The sequence below is a fragment of the Paramacrobiotus metropolitanus genome, unplaced genomic scaffold (assembly GCF_019649055.1).
Source record: "Paramacrobiotus metropolitanus isolate TYO unplaced genomic scaffold, Prichtersi_v1.0 Parri_scaffold0000002, whole genome shotgun sequence".
Lineage (NCBI taxonomy): Eukaryota > Metazoa > Tardigrada > Eutardigrada > Parachela > Macrobiotidae > Paramacrobiotus > Paramacrobiotus metropolitanus.
The window spans coordinates 1,908,853-1,931,251 of NW_026570222.1; the positions used below are offsets into that span (position 1 = coordinate 1,908,853).

The 22,399-nt window shown below is 42.1% G+C and overlaps 2 protein-coding genes across 2 annotated transcripts; one reads left to right on the forward strand and one right to left on the reverse strand.

Moving 5' to 3' along the window:
• Positions 1 to 853: 853 nt before the first annotated feature.
• On the forward strand, positions 854 to 10,876 carry LOC129589962 (chromatin-remodeling ATPase INO80-like). The gene is made up of 30 exons (XM_055484908.1): positions 854 to 2,459; positions 2,523 to 2,659; positions 2,742 to 2,803; positions 2,872 to 3,151; positions 3,475 to 3,776; positions 3,838 to 4,029; positions 4,376 to 4,579; positions 4,960 to 5,161; positions 5,237 to 5,304; positions 5,367 to 5,489; positions 5,567 to 5,680; positions 5,736 to 5,831; positions 5,989 to 6,191; positions 6,250 to 6,334; positions 6,402 to 6,519; positions 6,586 to 6,671; positions 6,750 to 6,917; positions 7,176 to 7,275; positions 7,352 to 7,462; positions 7,520 to 7,610; positions 7,677 to 7,754; positions 7,991 to 8,219; positions 8,291 to 8,377; positions 8,455 to 8,683; positions 8,856 to 9,310; positions 9,558 to 9,660; positions 9,736 to 9,833; positions 9,893 to 10,058; positions 10,152 to 10,478; positions 10,571 to 10,876. Exons 1-30 carry the CDS (start codon positions 1,636 to 1,638, stop codon positions 10,609 to 10,611), a joined length of 5,379 nt encoding a protein of 1,792 aa, XP_055340883.1. The 5' UTR covers positions 854 to 1,635; the 3' UTR covers positions 10,612 to 10,876.
• LOC129589973 (GATOR complex protein DEPDC5-like) lies at positions 10,815 to 17,788 on the reverse strand. Its single transcript, XM_055484919.1, has 19 exons — positions 17,527 to 17,788; positions 17,309 to 17,464; positions 17,099 to 17,220; positions 16,330 to 16,781; positions 15,284 to 16,083; positions 15,051 to 15,213; positions 14,813 to 14,997; positions 14,632 to 14,744; positions 14,401 to 14,557; positions 14,047 to 14,197; positions 13,777 to 13,981; positions 13,364 to 13,488; positions 13,161 to 13,296; positions 13,004 to 13,086; positions 12,622 to 12,940; positions 12,227 to 12,542; positions 11,648 to 12,148; positions 11,181 to 11,495; positions 10,815 to 11,114 (listed from the first exon to the last, which is right to left on the reverse strand). The coding sequence occupies exons 1-19, from the start codon at positions 17,594 to 17,596 to the stop codon at positions 10,945 to 10,947; spliced, it is 4,539 nt and encodes a 1,512-aa protein (XP_055340894.1). The 5' UTR covers positions 17,597 to 17,788; the 3' UTR covers positions 10,815 to 10,944.
• Positions 17,789 to 22,399: the final 4,611 nt, after the last annotated feature.

Here is a 22,399-nt window from a genome sequence, read left to right on the forward strand (position 1 = left end):
TTTGGGCAATTTTTTATTGGAATATTTTTTATTGCCAAATTGTACAAGCTAAACGCCATTTACACTTGATTTATATAGGACTGAACATACGTTTTCCATGTCTCACAAGTCAGCGAAGTCCGCAAGACCACCATATTTCTAGAAACTTCAGAATCGGTTCATACTGTATTTTGTGCTTAATGTCCAAAAGCAGTAAGACACACCAGTGAGGCAGTGACAATACATCGCAGGACATGTAATAAGTATAAGCTGGATTAGTTTAAAAGTCTTGCTTCCCGTAGAAATTAAAGTTTTCTTAAAATTAAGGACCAAGACGAAACACTAACCGAGCAGCATGTGCACGTGCTTATGGGCATTAAAATTGTTGTTTTGCTGGAACATAAATAAGCGAATAAGCGATTATATTTCAGCACTAAATTACGAAAAAGCGATTACGCGTTTAGATTAATCTATTATTAATACTGGTAATTATTAGGTACTGCATTATACTGTATTTTATTTTTAACCTACGTATACGGTCACATTAACATGGGCAGAAGTTGTGCAGCGGAAATAGCATTAGGATAGATTCTTTTAAACCTCAAATTTGCAGCTGCTTGGCCTATGCCTTCAAGAAACCTATATGCCTTTAAGGGAAGTCGAAGGAGCAGAAATCAGAGCAAAAACACTGATCCCCTTCGTTAAATTTTAACCATGGGAACGTATTAAGATGAAACCACGATCTGCTCTGGCAAAGGCAACGACTACTGTAGCGAATCTGAAATGGGTTCATAACTTGCGCACACACCTACGTATACTTTTGGATGAAGGACATGTTGTATAGAAATTAGAACGTCAAAGTAGATACATGACGATTCAAAAGTTCAGGTTTCACAAGTTCCACATTCCCCACCGAATCGGTACCTTACGGACGAACAGTCGGCTAGTACCCTTACTGGTTGCCCGAGTAGCTGCTACTTCAACTCCACTAGCAACTAGCAAGTCGATTCTGCGGTAGTTAAATTCCCGGTGCATTCAATTCTGAGCATGGTTGCTTCGATGCCACTACTATGGCCCAACCACTGAATACGGCAGCAGCAGCGCACGGCAATTGCCAGCTGCCAGCTTATATTCCGCAGTCACCATACAGACGACGGCAATGCAAGCCAAACAACATGTACGGCAAAGCAAGAAGTTTGAATAGGCTGAATCGATGTTTAAACCATGCGTTGTCGAGGAGCAGGCCGATCATCGCAGAAACCGTCGAAATCGGCCTATCAGGGTTGCACATCGAGTTTGCTAACTTTGCTGGAGAAACAGAATTTAACGGTGCAATGTGTCAAAGGGTCACAAATTATTCCTACTCGTTACACCATTGAATGATTTTGCCAACATTTCCCCAATAGATGCCGGGCATAATGCCGTTTTCCTTATAAAACACCACATATTATATGCGCAGGTATGTTGTATGTATGCTACGACGGCTGAATACACAGCAGTGTATGGAGTGATTGCGTAGTGATGGTGCTTTGCTGATACGAGGAACAGTGCAACATTCGAAAGCCATCCGCGTGGGTTCGCGGGAAATTGTACTGGAAAACTATCCCCTACAGTCAGTAGTGTGTGTGCCTAGTGTGTCCAGCCATAACGGGCAGCATGGACAGTGGCCAGCGATTAATGCACTCAGCCTTTGCATTGTCCCGCTCCAAAAACCCCGTTGTCGAAGAGCCCGTGTTTCCCCGTGGCGATGTGCATCGCCTGGGGCCATCACCGTACCATGTATCCAGCGAGAATACCACGCGTTCACGGAAGAATAAACCAGCGCCGTCCATGCGTCTGAATCGGGAAGACAGCGGCTCATGGAGATTTAGTCCCATCCAGTCGACGGAATCAGCGTCCGTCTTCCGACCGCCTGCCCACGCTAATCCGCCGTTTGCGCAGCAGGAGAAACGTAAGCACTATTCTCTGCCGGCGGCTGATGGCTCGCATTACGGGGGAATGTCATCGTCGTTCTCCTCCGAGAGCCCCTACGGGTACCACCATCAGCCCGCGTATTCAGGGGGCCATCATCATCCGTCGGTGACGTCACTGTCGCCCTTCCATCCCCTGTCGACGGAACGCGCGCTGCCGTTTGATTTGTCGAATCCCTACGCATCTCGGCCCCTTCCCAGTGGGAGCGGGGTACGGGGCCACCATTTATTACCCGTGGCCAAGCCGAAAGCCAGGAAGTCCAAGCACAATGAGTCGTTTCATAAAAGCGCGCCACAGTTGTTTCCCATGCCGCCGCCAATTCGTAATTTCGTTCCCGGGATGACGAAAGATAGCGCGGATAAAATGAAGCCTCCGGAGAAAATCAGGAAGAAGCCAGGACCAAAGCCGGGCAGTAAAGCGGTGGTAAATGTGCCCATTATCAAAGTGGATGGACGGTGGAAAGCGGTGGAGGATACACACCACACCCGCTTGATGGATTTAATTAAATTGTAAATATCGAGTTTATTTACGCTTTAAATTACTACATAAATCAGACCATTTGTTGTGTACAGGAAACCGGGAGAGGAAGCGGAATTCGAAGAAGAACTGAGCTTAAATTTGACCCGTGGGAATAAACTGAAGACGCATTCTGCTGGTCGATCCATGAAGAAAGAGATTAAACGGCTCAGTTCTCTGCGTTCAGGCCGTCGTAAGTTTTACTTTAACACACTTAACTAGAGAGTGCAAACATTCAAAAATTATTTCTAAATAAGCCGTTATTTCTTTGACAGGAGAGGAATTCGGTATCAAGCCTGACAGTCCGGCAAGTGACGGCGATGTAAACGGTGGTCAGGTACGACTACGCGTTGCGCAATGTGCTTGTCAGATAATTTTCATTTCGTAATTTGGTTTTTCTTGTAGGGGGTGAAAGTTATTGCCAAAGTACGAGTCGGGGCTGCTCCCGAGGAACGCTATCGCAGACCAATAATGTCCAATCCGGATTCGGAGATTTTTGAGCAATACTATAGCGCGAAAAAACGTATTCAGACCACATTAAAACGTGCCAAACCGCTCACGATGATGCGACGGTCTCCGACATCCAAATTAAGTGCCGTCCTGTCCCGCAAGAAGGATGAGTCCAGTGGTCACCACCAGGCGCTTTTTAGTCCTTTGGGAATAAATTATCCAGCTTCGGACTGGGGTCAGTTTTCTATTGACTGCAGATTTCTAGCAGAGTTTTCAGTTAACATAGTAAAACCGTTGTTGCATAAGTGGGTTTCAAAATGTCGTTATTAGCCAACAGCCAAGCAATTATTTTTTACAAAACAGTTAATTTTTTGCTAAATGCGGCAGTGATGACAGTTTACTACAATATTATCGAATACTTAATTTAATTTTTGTAAATACCACATGACCAGTGACCACTAATGCTGTGTGCGTATCTAATGATATCTATAGAAATTTAGGAATTAATAATGGCTGAACTGGAAGAGGCATAGCGAAACAAGTGCTTTCTGTTAGTAGGTCGAGCTGCGTTCATGCCTGCTGGAAAGTTAGCTCGCAGTCCTCGTTTGACGGACGAGTACGACATTTTGGGCAGTTTACCATCAGTCAGTTCAACGCCATCGTACGCTAATTCCGACACTCAGCTGAGTGAATCAGATGCCGACGAGAATCGAAAAAAGATTCTGGTGCAACTACAAAAGCTAAATGATAAGCGCGCCCGATTGGAGGCTCAGTTGACCAAGATCCAACGGAACAGCGGAGCTCCCGTACAACCACCTGGACCCTCTGCATACGAACCTACGAATTTACCAACCCTGCATGTACGTTATTCGGTCTTCTGTGCGTGCTAATTCGTGGTATCTGGACAAATGTTCTTTTCAGGCAAAACCAGCACGTCCGCCTCCAGAGTCATTTCCGGGGGTCAATGTGGTGGAGGTTGTTCCGCCTCGTCCTCCTCCTCCTCCACGCGATTACGTCAGAGAACAGTGGAAGATTATCGCCATGAAGTTTGTTCCTATGGCGGTTCGAATGCGCAATATTCGTAAAGCAGAGGCCAGGAATTGCCGCGCTAAGGTAAGCAGTGGCATTTGTTACTGCTGTTATGTGAATCTGTACTTTCAGAAATTTTTCATCTGATGCCGCATTGCTTGAGAGTTGAGGTTTTTCGTTTTGAATTTCTTGCTTAATATAATTTAATTACAGATTTTGTTTTAAGCCTTTTTTTAAACTTTAAATTTATGGTGGTTACCAACATTGCTGGTACGCTGTTGAAGAATGAATAAGTAGACTCCTCGACATGTGTGGAACGCCGATGGTAAAAGCGAGGCTGCCGACATAATATATACGTAGACCTTTAAAGTTACTATGAGTTTGGCTACTCTGTCTGTAGTTATAAGAGACACTTCCTACTGCCTTATAGATCAACGCGGCATGTTTACGGGAGCATGCCGATAATCGGCTGGAATCCGAACGTTTAGCAATGGAATACGTACAGCGCTGCAAATTCCTTGTGCGCGACATGTTTGCTCGGTGGAAAGTGATCGATAAAGAAGAGCGGAAATACAAGCGATTGCAGGAACGCCAAGAGGTCGAGCAGAAGCGCATTGATTTGGAAATGCAGGAGGTTGGTCATGGGCATACGTACGATGTAGCTAATTATAAGGCCGGCGAAACAACCATGTTGTTCTTTATGGAATGGGCGGATAAGGGTAGCTGCGAATAAGGTTAAAAGCGGCTTTGATTTACGCATGTGTGAGTAATACCGGACCTAAAATACCGAAATTCGTAATATTAATTATATCCAGCTCGAAATGGTCTGCTTAGTCACAAAATTTAATCATATAAGAACGTATTGTGGACGTATTGCATGAAAGGCATTTTCAGATACCAATGCAAAAACTTTTGATGCGGTTTAATTCAACTTTTATTAAACAGATTTATAATAAATATCAAAATCTGCACCTATCAGTCTACTACCACCGTCACAAAATGGTTTATTTGCAGGCTCGGCGGCAGCAGCGCAAACTTAACTTTCTGCTGACACAGACAGAGCTGTATGCCCACTTTATGGGCAAGAAAATAAGCGGCACAGCCGATGCTGATCCAGTTGCCGATCCAAGTGCAATTTTGCAAAAACTAGAGGAAGCAGAAAATGACAGCGAGCAGAAGGAGGAATCGGAGGAACCGGATCCGACTACCTTACTTGGTATATGCGAATGCAAACTGTTTATTAATTTGCGAATGCGAATGCAAACTGATTAATTGTTCTTTTTCTGCGCAGTTGGCACCAAAGGCAAAGAAGAAGCGGTGAAGAATGTCACCCAAGCCGTTGAAATCAACCGCAAAAGGGTACGATAAGAATTTCTAAGGTACAAAGATTTTGTTTTCCAAGGATTTGGTTATTGCTCTAGATGGCTAATTTTAACGAGGATGCTGGCATTGCAATCGAGGCGGCTGGGATGAAGTTGTCGGATGACAAGATTCTTTCAGAACCGGTGATGTTTGATGGGGAGTTGAAAGGGTATCAAAAAAAGGTGTGGTTATTACTGTAGTGGAAGGAATGACACTGAAAGATACTTTGTAGCAGACTTCATAAGGATTTGCTTAACAGGGTGTATCCTGGCTGGCCAGCTTATTTTCAAATGGCATCAATGGAATTCTGGCTGATGAAATGGGGCTCGGGAAGACAGTACAGTCCATCGCTTTTTTGGCCCACGTAGCTGAAGTATGATGAATTTTGTCTTCAGCGTAACAACCGATTAACTGGACTGCATTGGTAGGAATACGGTATTTGGGGACCATTCCTTATTGTGGCTCCGGCTTCCACATTGCACAATTGGCAACAAGAGTTCCACCGTTTCGTCCCAAAATTTAAGGTGAGATGCAATGATCATGAGTGTTAAAATTTTGGTGTAGGTTGACGTGCATAGGAATATACCATCCAGTAATTGCAAATTAGAACTAACAGTACACCCATAGGTTACTGTGATGCACAATTGCTGCAGTATGGAATGAATGTACATATGTTGGCAGGTTGTTCCGTACTGGGGAACTGCGGACGAAAGAAAAATATTACGGCAGTTCTGGAAGGCTGATAAGATGCACACGGAGCAAGCCAGCTTTCATGTTGTCGTTACGAGCTATCAGCTGGTAGTTCAGGATGCACCATATCTGAAGAAGTTAAACTGGCAGTACATGATCCTGGATGAAGCTCAAGCGATCAAAAGCAGTACTAGGTTAGTCAGATAATGGCTATTAATGGATTCAGTCTTTCTTATTTAAGATGATCTACAGCATTCGATGGAAACTGCTATTGGATTTTCCATGCCGAAATCGGCTGTTACTTACCGGAACACCTATCCAAAATTCGATGGCAGAAGTAAGTTCGGGATCTTTTCCGTGCTGCGCTAAATACTCCAGTAACAAGCTTTCAATTGACTCTCTAGCTTTGGGCGCTGCTGCATTTTATTATGCCTTCCCTTTTTGATTCTCATTTGGAATTCAGTGAATGGTTTTCGCGCGACATAGAAAGCCATGCTGAGAACAAATCTCAGATTGACGAAAGTAAGCCTGAATTCGCAGGTCGAAGCTGTTTGAGATGTTTATACATGAGCTTTTTTTTGCAAACAGAGCACTTAAGCCGACTGCACATGATCCTTAAGCCATTTATGATGCGAAGAATCAAGCGTGATGTCGAAGAAGAGTTATCGGACAAGGTATGGGAATAGGGGTGCTAGTCTGGCTGTACTGGATCAAAGACCGGTAAGTGTATTTATTTTTGGTGTGAATTGCAGATCGAAATCATGATGCATTGTCCTCTCACCCGTCGACAACAAATGTTATATGAAGCCCTTAAGCACAAGATTTCGATTGATGATCTCCTGTACTCCTCGTGTTCTTCTGTAACGGCGTCCAGTGAAAGTACAAGCACGTTGCTCAACTTGGTCATGCAGTTTCGAAAGGTATTTGTTACGCTTAAACCATATGTTCGAAGTGATTTTTCCTTTTTTCATTTTAACATCGATTCTAACAGACTGTGATGACTAGATATAAATTAACCGAATAGCATTTGGGCCATTTTTAACTGTAGCTGCCATTCACAAGATAATTTTGTTGTTACAGTAGTTAGTAGGCATGTGCTGTGGCATATCTATCGTTCCTCTGTGAATATGATTGTAATATTTATCATTTGTAAAATAAATATGGGTTTTATGTTAAAGGTGTGTAATCATCCGGAACTCTTTGAGCGCCGTGATGTTCGTTCCCCTGTCTTTTCTGGCGGCATCGAATGCAGTGTTCCTAAATTGGTGTACAATGACTGTAAGGAATCATTGTGGTGCTAATGTTTGGGCGTCTGTTTGACCGGATGGTTAAGCCATTAAATTTTTGTTTAAAGGTGTCCGGCAGGATGACTTAGCTGCGAAACAGTCGATCATTCATAAATACTTCTTGCTGTCATCCCCAGCCAATGTAAGGCATACTCGTGTGGAAAAAGAACAATCAAAAGGTGAGTTGTGATTTCGTTTCTTCATTTACATGCTACAAAATGTTGAGCGCTTTTCAGGGCCACTTAGCTCGATATTGTCGTTTTGCCGATTTTATCCAGTGGATGAATGCGATATTGAAAAGACTTTCCGTCTTGGCTACGCCCACCTGTATGCTAGATCCCAGGCTCACAGCTGGTTGTTGCGAATGTGTGTTTAGTTATGATCATTTTGCAGGTTAACAGCTAGAGATAAACTGGAATCTGTGCGATCGACATCGCTTATGAAAGACGTCTTTGGTTCTGAAAAAACGAGGTTTGTAGGAGAATAACTGTTTTTATGGGGATCTAGAGTTAAAATATATAGTAATATATAGTAATTAAATATATATATAGTAATTAGATAGATCTATAGTAATTATATAGTAATAGATATATAATATATAATATATACTAATAGATCTATATAGTAATTAAAATGCTTTTTGTTTAAAAGTTTACTGTACCATTGACCGCGTAACATATTTTCTGTTATCCACTTAACTTTATTAGATCGGTATCCGCTCCCAGTCTTCTACTGGATCCATTTCTGGCTCTGTCGCCATCGAAAACATCGGAAATATTTCCTCATTTGATCGTATGGAATGCTGAAATCCATCGCTACGCATATGGCCATTGCCGAATCCACCACATAGCTGACAGCACGGATCAGAAAACGCAGAAACCGGTGGAGCAGCCGGAAGCAGAGACGTTTTCCGCAGGAGACGATAGTCAGGCAGAGGTAGCTGCTTACTGTGGCTGTTGTTTTTCGCGGTGTTGCAGCATCTTATATGTATTTCTTCTCATTTACAGGCTGAGGTGGAGGAGCCGCGTCAACCTCGACTTATTGACACTTATCCTCTTTGTCTGCCCCGGTTTTTTACTTGCTACGTTCCGAAGGTATGCCTTGAGAACGAAGCTGCCGGGTGGGTTATTTGAGAATGGTAGTACATAATGTGATAAGTTCCATTTTTTAGGCGCTTTGCAAACCGTCTTTCATGTATTGTTACGACCGACATGCAGAGTCCGATCAGCAGCTACTGTCGTTACGTAATAGCTCTAACGACAGCCGAGAGCTGCTACTATATGGATCAAAAAGAGAAGCTGAATTATATCGGAAAAATCGTTTTGTATTTAAGCCAGCAAAAATTGGAGGGCTTTTTGGTGTGCGGGAGGAAATGGTGTGGTCACCCCTGGAAATTCCTGGTAAGGTGCTGGATGGGGATCGTAGGGCTGTTATTGTGATTCTTATGGTTTTATAACTACACAACTTCCGTTTGGCGATCAATGGTTGTAGAAAATGTAGAATGCTTTTGTTTGCTCCGCCAGTGTTATCGTAGTCAGGACAGATAAGCGACTTTGCATCTTGGCTTTACAGATAAACAACATTTGGTTGTGGATTCCGGGAAATTGCGCGTTTTGGATAGTTTATTGCACAGACTGAAAGACGAGGGACATCGAGTTTTAATCTACTGTTTAATGACAAAGATGATGGATATTCTGGAAGAGTTTATGGTGTTCAAGCGGTATCCGTACATTCGCTTAGACGGGTCATCGAAGATAGCCGAACGGCGCGATATGGTTCATGACTTCCAGTCACGGGATGACATATTTGTTTTTCTGCTGAGCACCAGAGCCGGCGGTTTGGGTATCAACTTGACCGCGGCAGATACAGTAGTATTCTATGATAGCGACTGGAATCCGACTGTGGACCAGCAAGCCATGGACCGGGCGCATCGTCTTGGCCAGACCAAGCAAGTCACAGTGTACCGGTTGATATGTCGAAATACGGTGGAGGAACGCATATTGCAACGCGCCCAAGAAAAAAGCGAGGTACGATTGTTATTTCTGCGAAATCTTGAACGGGATAATGCGCTATTTTTGAACATTAAAAAATGTTGTTTCAAGACACGAAATCTGCTTTACCAAATCGAAATGGGAGAAGTCACTAAATCTTTCTGTCATTTGTTGTCTAGAACGCTTACAGCAACCATTGCATATATATAGAGTGAAGTAAATAAAGTGAAATTTATTAGCCAGTTTTATGCGTGGAATAAGTTGTAGTGTTTTGTGCTAACAGATCCAGAGAATGGTCATCAGCGGTGGAGATTACCGACCGGATACGTTACGCCCAACGGAAGTTGTATCCCTACTGCTGGACGACGAAGAAATTAGATCACGATGTAAAAGAAAATTAAATGGCTTTTATTGTGAATACTCAATAATCGGTTACGTGTTGGTAATTTTCCTTTTTGCAGTGCGCCAGCGAGAATCTGAAGGCAGACCGAAAGAAACCGGACAAAAAAAAAGTGCCTCCAAATCAAAGGCATCGAAGCCGAAAACCGATAGCACGAAAGTAGGTTGGAATCTGTTCCGCGGCACAGCCTTGCGTCGTCAACCTATTTTGTTTTGCAGAGTAAAAAGAAATCGAGTAGTAAAAGGAAGATAGCAGATGTCAATGCGGATGCGGCGGATAGTGGTTCGAAAATCAAGAAAAAGAAAGCCACATCCGCCACCGGCACAAGCGTCGGTAACACTGAAACGAGTACACCGGAGCCGGCGACTAGCAGCACCAGTAACAGTACGTTGACTACGTTCCATAGAAATCAACATCTTTCCGGTAATAATTTAACGCTTTTGATGTGGTGTAATTTTTTGTGAAAATTGCCTACAGAAAAGTCGAAATCAAAGGTTTCCAAAAAACCGAATGCGGTGCCAGTCCCTAGCGAAAGCGAACTCGGTAATACCGAAGTTCATCAGGGGAAAGACGATGACCTTCTTGGCACTGAAGTGGCTGCTACATCGTCGCAGTCAGCGGCATCTGTGGAGGCTTCCATTCCTGCCCCAGATGTTAAAGTGTCGGCAAAAAAGGCCAAATCGAAGAAGTCAAAAGCGGAGAAATCCGTTACGCAGGACACACCAAAGAAAGGTGCCAAACGCTCTCGGGATATGGCAGACAGTGCCCTCGAAACAGTTCGAACGGAAACTGTGAATAGTTCCGGTAAGGACATCCATGATATTTCATTACTGAAAAAACCTCGCTGCATTATCAGTTCTACCGCCGATGTATTTGCGGACCATGTTATTTTGTAGTCGAAACTAACGGAAAGCATGCCGCAAATCATAAGAAGTAACTGCAAGCACGACTGCACGTTGGATTTAAAAACCATCGGTGGGATTTCTTGCCGAACTGTTTCGGTCTCTGAATGGTGATTTAAAATTACCTGTCTGAAACTGTATATGGGTTCGCTTGTTATGACGGAGGGTGTGAAAATGTGGCTGTGAGAGCTTGATTTTTCTTATTACGATCTCCTGTCTGTTTTTGTTTCAGTTTTAAAAATCATTTCCAGTATTAACATACGGACTTTATTAAAGGTTTAAATCATCATAAAAACAAACCACTTACAAAATAGGTCTCAATGACATCAACATAATTAACATTTGTAACACTATTTTTGGAAAATGGCTCACAAAACAGCAAGGCCACGATCCTGTGCATCATCTGCCGACAACATAAACGAATCTCTCGGACTGGCTGCGTTCACTCCAGCTTGCCACAAGGTCCGTAGACGACTATCAGAATTTGAACAGAAACTCCGGAAGTCGGCTAGCATTTTATCAAGAAAGGCTTCATCACCTAAATCAAAACCGCGTGCATGAGCAACAAACTGCGGAACATCAAAAAGGGAAAAGCAGGACGCACCAGTATTGGCTGTACGCCACTTCTTAGTAAGACAGCTATTCCAAGCCCACCAAAACCCTATTTCCGTACGATTATTAGGCAGTCCACAGTCACCGGCACCGGCTTGTTCCGTGGTAGATCCTGTGTCGCCAAGTTCAACGTTGTTTTGAGCGGGAATCATGACAAACATTCCTCCAGTAGTGTGCACATATTCGCGCGACTGGCTTGCAACATTTGTCCTTTTGGCATTATCTTGTAAATGAATAAAACCGAATTTCTGCAGTATCAATTCTTGGAAAAGCACGGTGCGCAAATAACGACTTTCCTCCGGACAGTCTGCAAAAGCAATTGACAGATTTAATCGGGTTGAAGTTCGGCGTAGAAAGCAGCCTAAACACGCGGCACACGTTTGCTCATATTATTCCGTAATTTTATATTGTATTTTGATTGAAGGAATACATTACTAAAGAAAGGTAAAATGAATATACCATGGAATAATACGGTCTCCGAGGTCAACACCTGCCATTCCAACGGCACGAATATCGGCATCCGAAGAGGATCTGAATTGGCTTTATACGGCAGCGCAAAAGGATCAACGGGAACCGGAACTAAATGAAAACCCGAAGCCGGACATTTTCGCGCCCAAAACTGGATCATATCGCCAAACATCGGACCAGATGCCTGAATCCATTTTAGTTCGATTTCGAAAGCACACTTCGGTGTGAACGTATGGTGGTAGTTGGCTACAGCCCATTCCAGACGATCGCTTTTGTGATTCATATCCACGTCGATCACCGAGGATTTCTTTTTATGCAATGGGTAGTCAGGTAAATCTACCTGCAGAGTGTTGAATTTCGGATCCGGTTTCAAGTATTCAGGAATAGCCGGCGAATTTGCATGTGCTGATGGGCGTTCTTTATCGCAGTTAAGCAGGGCACACTCAATCCAAACTTGAGAGAATTCCACATCAGAGTTAGCCGCATCAAAACCTGTTAATTAGTTTACGGTAAACACCACGTTATGGATATTTCAAACAGCTGTAGAAAGCCAACAAACGTAACACCCACCTGTATTAGGGGCTTTGTGATCGACAACACAATATAGGTAAAAACCCGAAATAAATGGGAAATTCGGATCTCCACAAGCATGGACAATCAGACCCTCTCGTAACATTTGGGAAAATAAGCAGATCGCTTCCTTGGTATGGATTAACAAATTATCTATGGCCCAATCGACTGCCTCGTAACTAAGAAAGCAGTTCACAGGCAGATCTGGTTGTTTGGGAATAATGACATTAAATGTAGTCTGCTTCATGGCGTCCAAAATATTGGTCAGCGAGGTTTTAACGGTCGGCGGAGCTGTTCTCACCGGGCTCCCTAAACTCTAAAACAGGAATAAGAAAAATTTAACAGTTAATAATTCTGCAATAAGATTCCTGTTACGCTTTCGGGCACACACTCACTTGTGCTTCGGCCGAAACTGTATCAGGTGATGGCGTATGCGACACCTGCTTCAGCTGCTCCAAGCAGGCATAATAGCTGATAGGAGAGTCACTTTTGGGTGTGCCACTGGCTGATTGCAGATCCGGAGTGGACATGGCGGCAGGATTGGCACCTTTATGAAGAGGTTTCATTGTGGCTATTGCAGGGCGTTTAATGGTGCTTTCGGCACGACGGTTGCTTTTAGAGGGTCTCTTGATACGATTAACTACTTCCATGATTCGCACAAACCCCTCGCATAGTTCGTCACAGGGCATACTTTCGAATTTACAACAATCAGAGCTGGAAGAAAACAGTTTTCCCATAAAATTATTGGCAGTTGCAAGCATAGTTGTGAGATCGTACTTGGGATCCGAATCTTCTGCTATCTTCTTGACCGCTGGGTTGCACGGCAGCAAATAATATTGCCCTTTCCAGTATTTCATGATCTGCACCGCATTATTTGGTTACAAATCAAATGGAAACATAACAGAAATAAAAAAATAATATTTAAATGACTTACGGAGTCAAGGGTAAATTCTCCGCGCCCTTTAGTAAGCACACAAAAATCCATGTAATTCCAGTTGAAGTTTTCCAATCGCTCATGCGAAAATTCAACCAGAGAGACTCTGTAGCTCATCATATCGGGTACCATAAACCTAATAAGCATACCATGCATAACGTCGGCTGAAATCCAAATTATTTCAAGTGCAATGATTTCCGTACCGGTACTGATATTTCACGCAAGGAATTCTATACAAATGTCGTGGCGTAAAACGTGTGACGGTTATACTCGATTGATACAAAGTAAGTTCGTGGATTACTCGACCCAAGGAGAGATATGTGATAGTCTGCAATACAACAACCAGCACAAATCACTATCTATTAACTGCAGCGTTTTACTTGTTGTGTGACTAGATTTCATTTATAGACCAGCAGCAGCTCATTTTTAGGTGGCTCTGTTCAGTCTGTTGTATGTAACAAAAATTTCAGAAAATGCTTAATACTCAATGGTTAATACTCAACTGCGTACTACTCAATTCTGAAATTGCTCAATACTCAATGGTTAATACTCAATTTATGTAGCTTAATAATACCGTGCTTTTTATCGGACATTTATTGAACGGAATGTGGCATACCGGCCGCTGCATGTTCTGTTGGGGACCTTTATGCCCGGCCAGTTTTCCGGCAATAGTGGGAACATCATCAGGCTTCATGTTTTTGCGAGGAATTATTAGCTGGAATCCCTGCTGCAGTCGCTGACACACAAGTTCTTCGTACAGCTCTTTTAAGGCAAGCGGTCTCGAACAATACCGACTGTTATCGTACATATCCCGATTTCCACTAAAACAAACAGTTCCCTAAACGCTTATCTTAACAGCGTTTAAACACAAACCCCATTTGCATACCGGTTGGATGCTTCGCTCCAGCCAGCTCCTTCTTCTGGGATCACGCTGTAGTCGGATATAAGGTAGTCGTTCTGTAGTGTTCTCCGATCTGGCAGATAATCTGTGGTAATGGGCAACGAAGCTGGAATCGTCAACGCTTTCCAGTCCACACCTAAATAAATTTGCTCGGAGTAAGAGCTGAGTATTTATTAGTGCTGAAAATTTTGGCCAGAAACTTCCATGTCCTCAATTCCACACGCAAGTTGTGATACAACAATCATGTTAGTTTTTATTATGGTTGCCGACTTTTGACCTTTCTAAAACCACCTGCGAACGCTCGCCACGTTGTCTATATCTAAAATTAGTCAAAATTACCGGTTGTCAGATTAGGTGTCCACTCCATCTCACCAGTAATACCCCAGACGTAGTTTTTACTAGTGGATGCTTTCTTTTTCGGCTCAGCGCTCCATATCTGAGATCCCGAGGGAGCGGGACTGCCTCGGCCAATATCCTCTTTTGTCCAGCCATTTGGCTATAAATTGCACGTCAATTAAATACGACTATTTCCAGCGACCATCCATTAATCTCATGCATACTTTCACTTACGTTATGGCGAGGGGATCGGATGGAGTCTATTGCCGTGGAATCGTCATCGGCTATGGAATTGTCATCAGGATCGCCACTACTGACCCAACTTGATATGCGATCAGTTTCGGCAGCTTTAAAAAAAACCGAATCAACTACAGCTGAGACACTGGACGATTTTTGCCACATTCCCGGTACTTACCATCCTGCCGCCTGGGTTTTAGATGTGGGGAATCAGTATCACGAAGTGATTCACTAATAGGACTTTTGGATAGTACTTCTTTAGAAAGGTCTGATACATCTTCGGAATGCGATGTGGCACGGCGATGGTGAGTTTGCACGGCTGCACCGGATGGATCAGTCGGAAAAATATGCACCCAGCGACGTCTATAAATATGCAGAATGAAGAGGAAATCAATGGCATCATCCACTGAACGTACCTATTTGATGTCAGCTTCACGGGGATCTTCGACGGAGCCAAAGGATTGATAAGCGAGCGAGGATTTGGTGATTTGTTCGTTCTTCGTTTCGGTTCAGCCGAGCGCTCCAGGTTTAAGTTTTCAATGGACCGGCTGCCGCTGCCCAGTGCATTCGGGCGTAATGCTGATCGGCAAACAAACATATTTTCAAAGTAAAAATCAGCAGAATAAAAGGGAAAGAAAAAACGACTTACGGTTTGCTGTTTCCAAAGATGCAGACAACAACATAGGATACTTCTCATGCGCTTCCCCGCTCAAATGTAAATCTGCAGCGGTTTCCTCGTAAATTACCGAAACTGCGGTGCTTTCAGACAGCCGTCTTTCCGTTTTAACCCGGCTTCGTGGACGTTTACCAGCAATCGGTCGGTTCCGCGGTGTCCATCCATCGTCGCCATCCAACCGACCAGGCCCGTCGGAAATTGACGATGTATCGAAAAATGGCTTATTCTGAACAGCCTGCAAAGTTTTTTCCGATATCCGAATGCGCGGCACGAATGTATGCGGATTCGCACCCTTGGACGTATAATAACTGTAATTCAGCCAGTTGGGAATGGCATAAACTGCCGGTTCATCACCGGTGTGGTTGGCATTGCGCTGCTTGTTGTGAAGAACAAACAGCGGTACGACGTGTAGCGGCTGCTCGCCCATGAATACCAAATCGTTACCAATACCGTAATCGATAGATTTCTGTTTGGTTAATGTGAGCAACTCACGGTCCACTTCGAACACTCCCGTGGACGGAGTAATGACCACGCACATCTGACCAGTGCGCTCGAAATTTCGGTCGGTTGTGTGCTTCTCGAACACGTTCAATCCCATGTTAAGCACTTCCAGCACATTTCCTTCCGCAGCAGTGCTGTTGTACGCGCGCGGCAATTTCACACCAGGATGCGCGTGAAAATTCAAGACCGACTCATTGTACTCGTGAAATAACGTTTTCAGCTTAACCAGGACAAACCGCCAATCGTCGTATTTTTCGTTTTGGACCACAATTCTGAAAACAAAGTTGGTCAAAAATTTCGCAGTTTCGACTGCATACAGATTTCCACTTCTGTACGGATACAAAATCAAGTGAGAAAAATTATAAAGAAGAACAAGCACTTCTATGAAAATACGAAATATCAGATTTGCTTCATTGTCCTTGTAAAATCGGATAGTTAGCAATTACCGCAATGTAGGTAAGTCAGTTACTTCTCAAGAAAATATAATCTCCATTCCAAACTGCGAATTCTCGGTTTACCGGTAAAAATCTTCGTAAAATCGCCCTTTGTAATCGCGCAGTAACCCTTCTCTCATAGCGCAAGGGAAATCGTCCAAAGTGGTTGCTTCATAGAATGTCCGAGAAAATAAGACAATCGTCACATCATGGTTGGCATTCTGGTCTCTCCACCGGTCGAGCAAGTCTGTGAGGAATCCTTTCACTGATTTCTCAAAATACAGATCACCATAAAAATCAAATTCCCACATTTCAACGCTCAGCTGGATGAAGATAAAAACGTTGGCTGTCAGCGAACGGTACACGATTCGGGTATTTTCACCGATCGTTCCCGATGCCACCCGTGTGCCTTTAACCCACATCTCATGAACGGTGGTGCGTCCGAAACCGTGTTCAATTTTTCTAAACAACTGTACACAGGATCCAACAAGAGCGTTCCTGTATCGCCACATATCGCTCCGACTAAAATACTGGTCCTAAAACACGGGAAAAATTCAATTCCGATAACTTAAATATAATATGAATATCCCAAAATAAAACTAAATTTATTATTAATGGCGAATAATACAATTAGCTTGGAAGTGATCTAGATAGTACTTAATTTTAAAACCAGCCGTTGATAATCCATTTTTATACAACAGAATAAATAGAAATAACCAAAACTTAAACTGCGTTAAGTAAATAAAAATTATTACGTAATAAACTATAAAATTTTTATAATTTTTTTCGAGTCAGTTTATCAGATTTGACAGATACAATCAGAAAAACTTCTAAAGCCAGAAGTATTGCCAACCTTAACAGTGAGCTCCAGCAGGTCCAGCTCGACATCTTTGAAAGCAACGGAATTAACAACAACATCACGGTACGCCCGCAGCTGGAACGTCTTCGCAATTGACTCTTCGACAGATACTCCATCTATTCCAGCAAACAAAATTACGACATTATGTGCTTGTAGGGCTTATAATTTTCGAAGAAAAGCATACGAGAGCTGTTGCAGACATACTGTGTGGAGCATCGTCTTTCAGACTTCGTTGTTTGACTTGCAGCAGTAACCGACTGAATGAGTCCTCTTGATCGTAAATCTCCACAATATCACCTGTCTTCAGGTCTGGATGATCCCTGGGATTCAAGTACAAATCCTCCAGTTCCTTGTGCTCATCTGCGCAGGCCCACAATCTGCACTGTGCAGCAAGGAACAAGCACAAAAACAGCAACACTCACCAGCGTGTCCATGCCGCGATGCCGTGCTGCGGGAGTGGATCTGCAATTTGAACAGCTTGGGTGGCTTCATTTTGCCAAGAAATCAATAACAGACGTTAAGGCATTTAATAACAGGTTTTCTGCTGCTTCCTGTGCCTTTCAGGACTTGACTTAACAAACGCTTTAACGATATAGTGCAGCTTCAATAACGACAAGCATTCAGTTTATTTCCACATCGTCCATAGTGCTTCCATCTTTCTGTTTGTTTTTTTTCACAACAACTTCGAGAAACAAACAAGTCAGCTGTTCGTGAGTAGCACATGCGAAGAGGAAAAGCCGTCCAACCACCCAGGGCGCCGGCTCGTTTCTTTATTTATCGACGCTCTCCTACTCCAGGTACTGAGGTATGCACTATGCACACTTGTACAATGTGGGATTTCTTCTTTTAAGGTCTGATTGTCGTAAATTGTGACCTATTTTTTCCTGCTGACGGTAAAATCTGTTGCATAACCGTTAAGCTACACAGCTCTTATTCACGGTTATTCCTTTAGGTTCAACTAGGACGCGAAACAGAGCTCGTGAGTTTTGCTGGTTTATCACCTTGTCGTGGAAGCTGTCAATACTTAATTTGATTTAATTTTTGTCACCGTTGAGTCGTTGACTACTCTATCTGGCCTCCGCTGCCCATGGACGGCCGACGTAAGAATAAATTTGCCATTCCGAAGCAGCGGGCGAAGCGTCGAGTTAATTCTAAGACAAACACCACAGCACATCCGGAAACGATTCCAGCAGCGCATTCGACTGTTCCCGTATTCACGATGGATAACGTGTACTGTTTCGCTCAGGACGATGCCAACAAAAATCGCTTAACGCCGTGGAAGTATTTCGTCGACCGATCACAGGATGTGGCAGTGTTCTTCCAGATTGAATTGCAGCCGTGTATGCGCGATCTGCCGCAAATGTCCAAAGCTGTCCGCGTGGAGAAGGAGAACGCCAGCAGCCGCCGGGTGAAGGGCACTATTTTTTTGGGCGAACGGCGTATGTCCGATGACCTCGTCAAGTTCGTACTGGGACGGCCGCTGCTAGAAAGCGAGGCTGATTTGGAACTCCTGCTGCAGCACGTTGATCGCTTTCCCTTGGCCCGTGTGTGATGAGTTAGAAATCTCCATGCTGGTCAAACCGCGCCATTTTTGAAAGAAATTTACGTTACCATTTACCATTAGTACTGTTGGGTTCGGCTTACTTGTAAGTTTACTGTATTCGTAGTGTGCATACAAATGTTTTGTTTTTTAAGTGCGCATTAAGTATTATACGGCTGCATGAGTTTGGTACGTATGTTTCAGCGGTCGTATTATATTCCAAGTTTACTGTTTAAAGGTAAATAGTTTATTATTTTCACTATTTTTATGGTAAGTACTGCATTGTGGCTGTAAATTGCTGGCTTTCGCTTGCAAGCTATCAGTAGGTACATTACTTTTGCAGGAGGCAGTGATTACTTTTTATGTTTGGGAGATTTCTTGCAACAAAAGTCTACGCATTTTGCGGGAACAAACCTGAAGCACGGTGTATCCATTCGGTTGCAGTTGTCGCAATAGGATCGAATATTTCCTGAGTCGGCAGTTGGTATGATGTGAAAACGTACAAAGACACAATAATGATGTGAAAGTAAAAACGTATACATACAAATATAGATATTAGATAATATTATACAATTATTATCTTGTCATATTCTTGTACAATCAGGCTGAATCAGCTTTGGTTGGTGTGATATTTGAATCATAAATTCATTTTGATATCGAATATCGGTGTAACGATGTATAGGTACTGGACTGCTGGTCATACTGGACGTAACTGGAGAATCCGTTAAACTAATAACATAAGAATAGTTCGCTCGCCCGCGTTTCTAATTCAAGACATATTGAGGGTTCTTTAAGACGGGGAGTACCCATGACCTTTGGGTCGCCGCGTGACCTTTGGGTCGCCACCAATTTTCATGGTGATTCCTTTACAGTTTGATGTGCTGAGTCGAACTGAAGTACTCGGGGACCTCGAACCCGGGTCCCCGAGGTCGCCACCACGATATGTACTGCACATGCACAGTTTGACCTGCCGAGTCGACCTGAAGTACTCGGGGGACCTCGAACCCGGGTCCCCGAGGTCGCCACCACGATATCTACTGCAAATGCACAGTTTGACCTGCTGAGTCGAACTGAAGTACTCGGGACCTCGAACCCGGGTCCCCGAGGTCGCCACCGCGATATGTACTACATACGCAGTTTCATGTGCTGAGTCGAACTAAAATGTTTGGGCAGTAACGAGGAGGAGCGCATCTAAGTCTCAAACCCAGCTTCCTAAAAGAGCTGTTATGATATGAACTTCGAAAATATTTCAAAATCCCTACGTGTGAGTACCAACCGTAAGCCCCGATCCAGATCTGATTTCAAGAAAGTACTTTTAAATAATTCTAAATAATTCTAAATAATTCTAAATAATTCTAAATAATTCTAAATAATTCTAAATAATTCTAAATAATTCTAAATAATTCTAAATAATTCTAAATAATTCTAAATAATTCTAAATAATTCTAAATAATTCTAAATAATTCTAAATAATTCTAAATAATTCTAAATAATTCTAAATAATTCTAAATAATTCTAAATAATTCTAAATAATTCTAAATATTTAATTCTAAATAATTCTCTGAAAAATTAAACAGCCAATAGTAACACCTGTGCGCTTCAGTGATTATACGAAGTCCCATTCGACCTCGAACGTTTTTAGAGCGAATCTGGATAATTTTTATTGCTTTTTTCTGATATGGAAACCATTTTTCAAAATTTTTTAAAAAGAAACAATTTCTGACTGCCGGGCTACCTCACGCCTCTCAATTACATTGGGCGGTTGCAGTAGCGCCACTAACAAAACTTTTGTTTTTGCGTTTGAAACATTTTTAATAGGTGAACCAGTGTCGCTGCTGAACAATATTATGTTGTCAGAAATCGTAATGGGCCGAGAAAATTTTTTTTTTGGTTAAAGCAAAATTGTGCAAATCTATCTAAAAATTTTAAATCGTAAAACCCTTCCTTCAGATGACTAATACAATTTTCTGACAACATTTTCAGAATTCACGACATCGATTCACCTAGAAACAGTGCTTAAAACGCAAAACGAAAGGTTTTTTAGTGGCGCCCTTGCAACCGACCAAAGTGTTTGAGGGCGTATGGGGCCCGGCAGTCAGCAATTTTTTCTTCAAACAATTTTTGAAAAATGGTTTCTCTGCTTCAAAAAATGCGTTAAAAAATTATTCCCAAGTCAGATTTGCTCCAAAAAACAAAGTCCCGAGGTGGCCCCCTGTTTTGTATATTCACCGATGCACTTGAATCCTAAATACTCACTTTCAAAAATTTAAATAACTACAAGTCTACAAGCTATTCATTTTACAACATTTATATTGGTCAAATAAACTATAACTTAAAAAGCAAAATAACTGAATAGCCGGAAAAAAGAGATGATGAAAAACTTTAGCAGCTAGGTATGGAAATTTTTAAATACTTAATTTGCTTAACTTTCAGGTCTTTGATTGAGAGAATATCGGATGTAAGAAACTTAGAATACCTTAGATAAAAATATATGTAAAAATTTATCTTCGAGTTGAAACCCAGTGCAGGAAACCTGGTTTCCCACATTTCGTGTGCCGTTTTAAAATGCAATATTAAAATGTAACAAAAGTAATGCGAACTAACATTGAAGAAATTTCAAGAGATTCTAAAATTATGAATGAACGTTTCTAATTCAAAATTCGTAATTAAATAATATTTCATTAAATTTGAAGTGGAAACCAAATTATTGCTCTCAATGTTTATATTATTTCCGAATTTAGTTTTAAATCGTTTTTACTTACAACTGAGCTCCAAAGTAATACTGTGTAAAAAAATAAATTTAAAAGCCAAGCCCTTTTAAATTCAAATTTCTAATCCAATAAGTTACTTTTTGAAATTTATTTTTGCTGATTCGTTAAGTGTACAATCAACTTTTGTATCAAATTCTGTATCTGAATTTTTATCGATTTTTAGAATTCGCAGCAAATTTCCGAGGCATTGTTTTATTCAGGTATGATTCCAAACTGAATAGGTTCTAACTTATCGAATTACGTTTCCTACCTTGCAACAGCGGTCAATCTGAACACAACTTTCGATTGATTTTTAATGGCTACCGCAAGCTTTTGCTCCTAGAAAATGCATATTATATTTTGACTTAATTTTTAACATTGTATCATTTGCTTTCTGCGAATGCAGCGGAAAAACGAACTCTTGCAAAAATAGCTAGATATTTGAATTTTCCTTAAACCTATTCGACAGTTTTTTTCTAATCTGCAGATGACACAAAAGCATGAACACCTTTTGAGCTAAAAAACTTACCCCAGCAATCGATTGAGGAGGTTTTACACGGAAGTAAAAGAAAAACAGTGTCGCTAATTCTTTCAGGTTTTTAAATAATTTTTATATTTCCTGGGAACTATTCTAAAATTGAAAAATAACTGCGCCGTTGTGCGGTGTGCATATTCATGCGCATTTACTTACATGTAATTTTTGAACAAGGTTGTTTATATTCTATAATGAGACCCTTGATATACCGGTTTACTTTAACTTATTGAAATTCCTCCATTTCTATAATTCTCCAACTGGATGATGCGACCACCAACAGCTTTCTTGTGTGTATATCACCGTATATGCAATTCGACAAAATGTCATAGAAGAATGTAAGAAAGTATTATTACGCGAAAGCGAAAGTTTTCTCGGAGTAAAACGTATTAAAAGTATCATGTAGCCTGCGCTTCCGTTAAACTTATACAGAATTTATTAATTTCCAGGATTAATTCTGCAGCTTCAGCGCT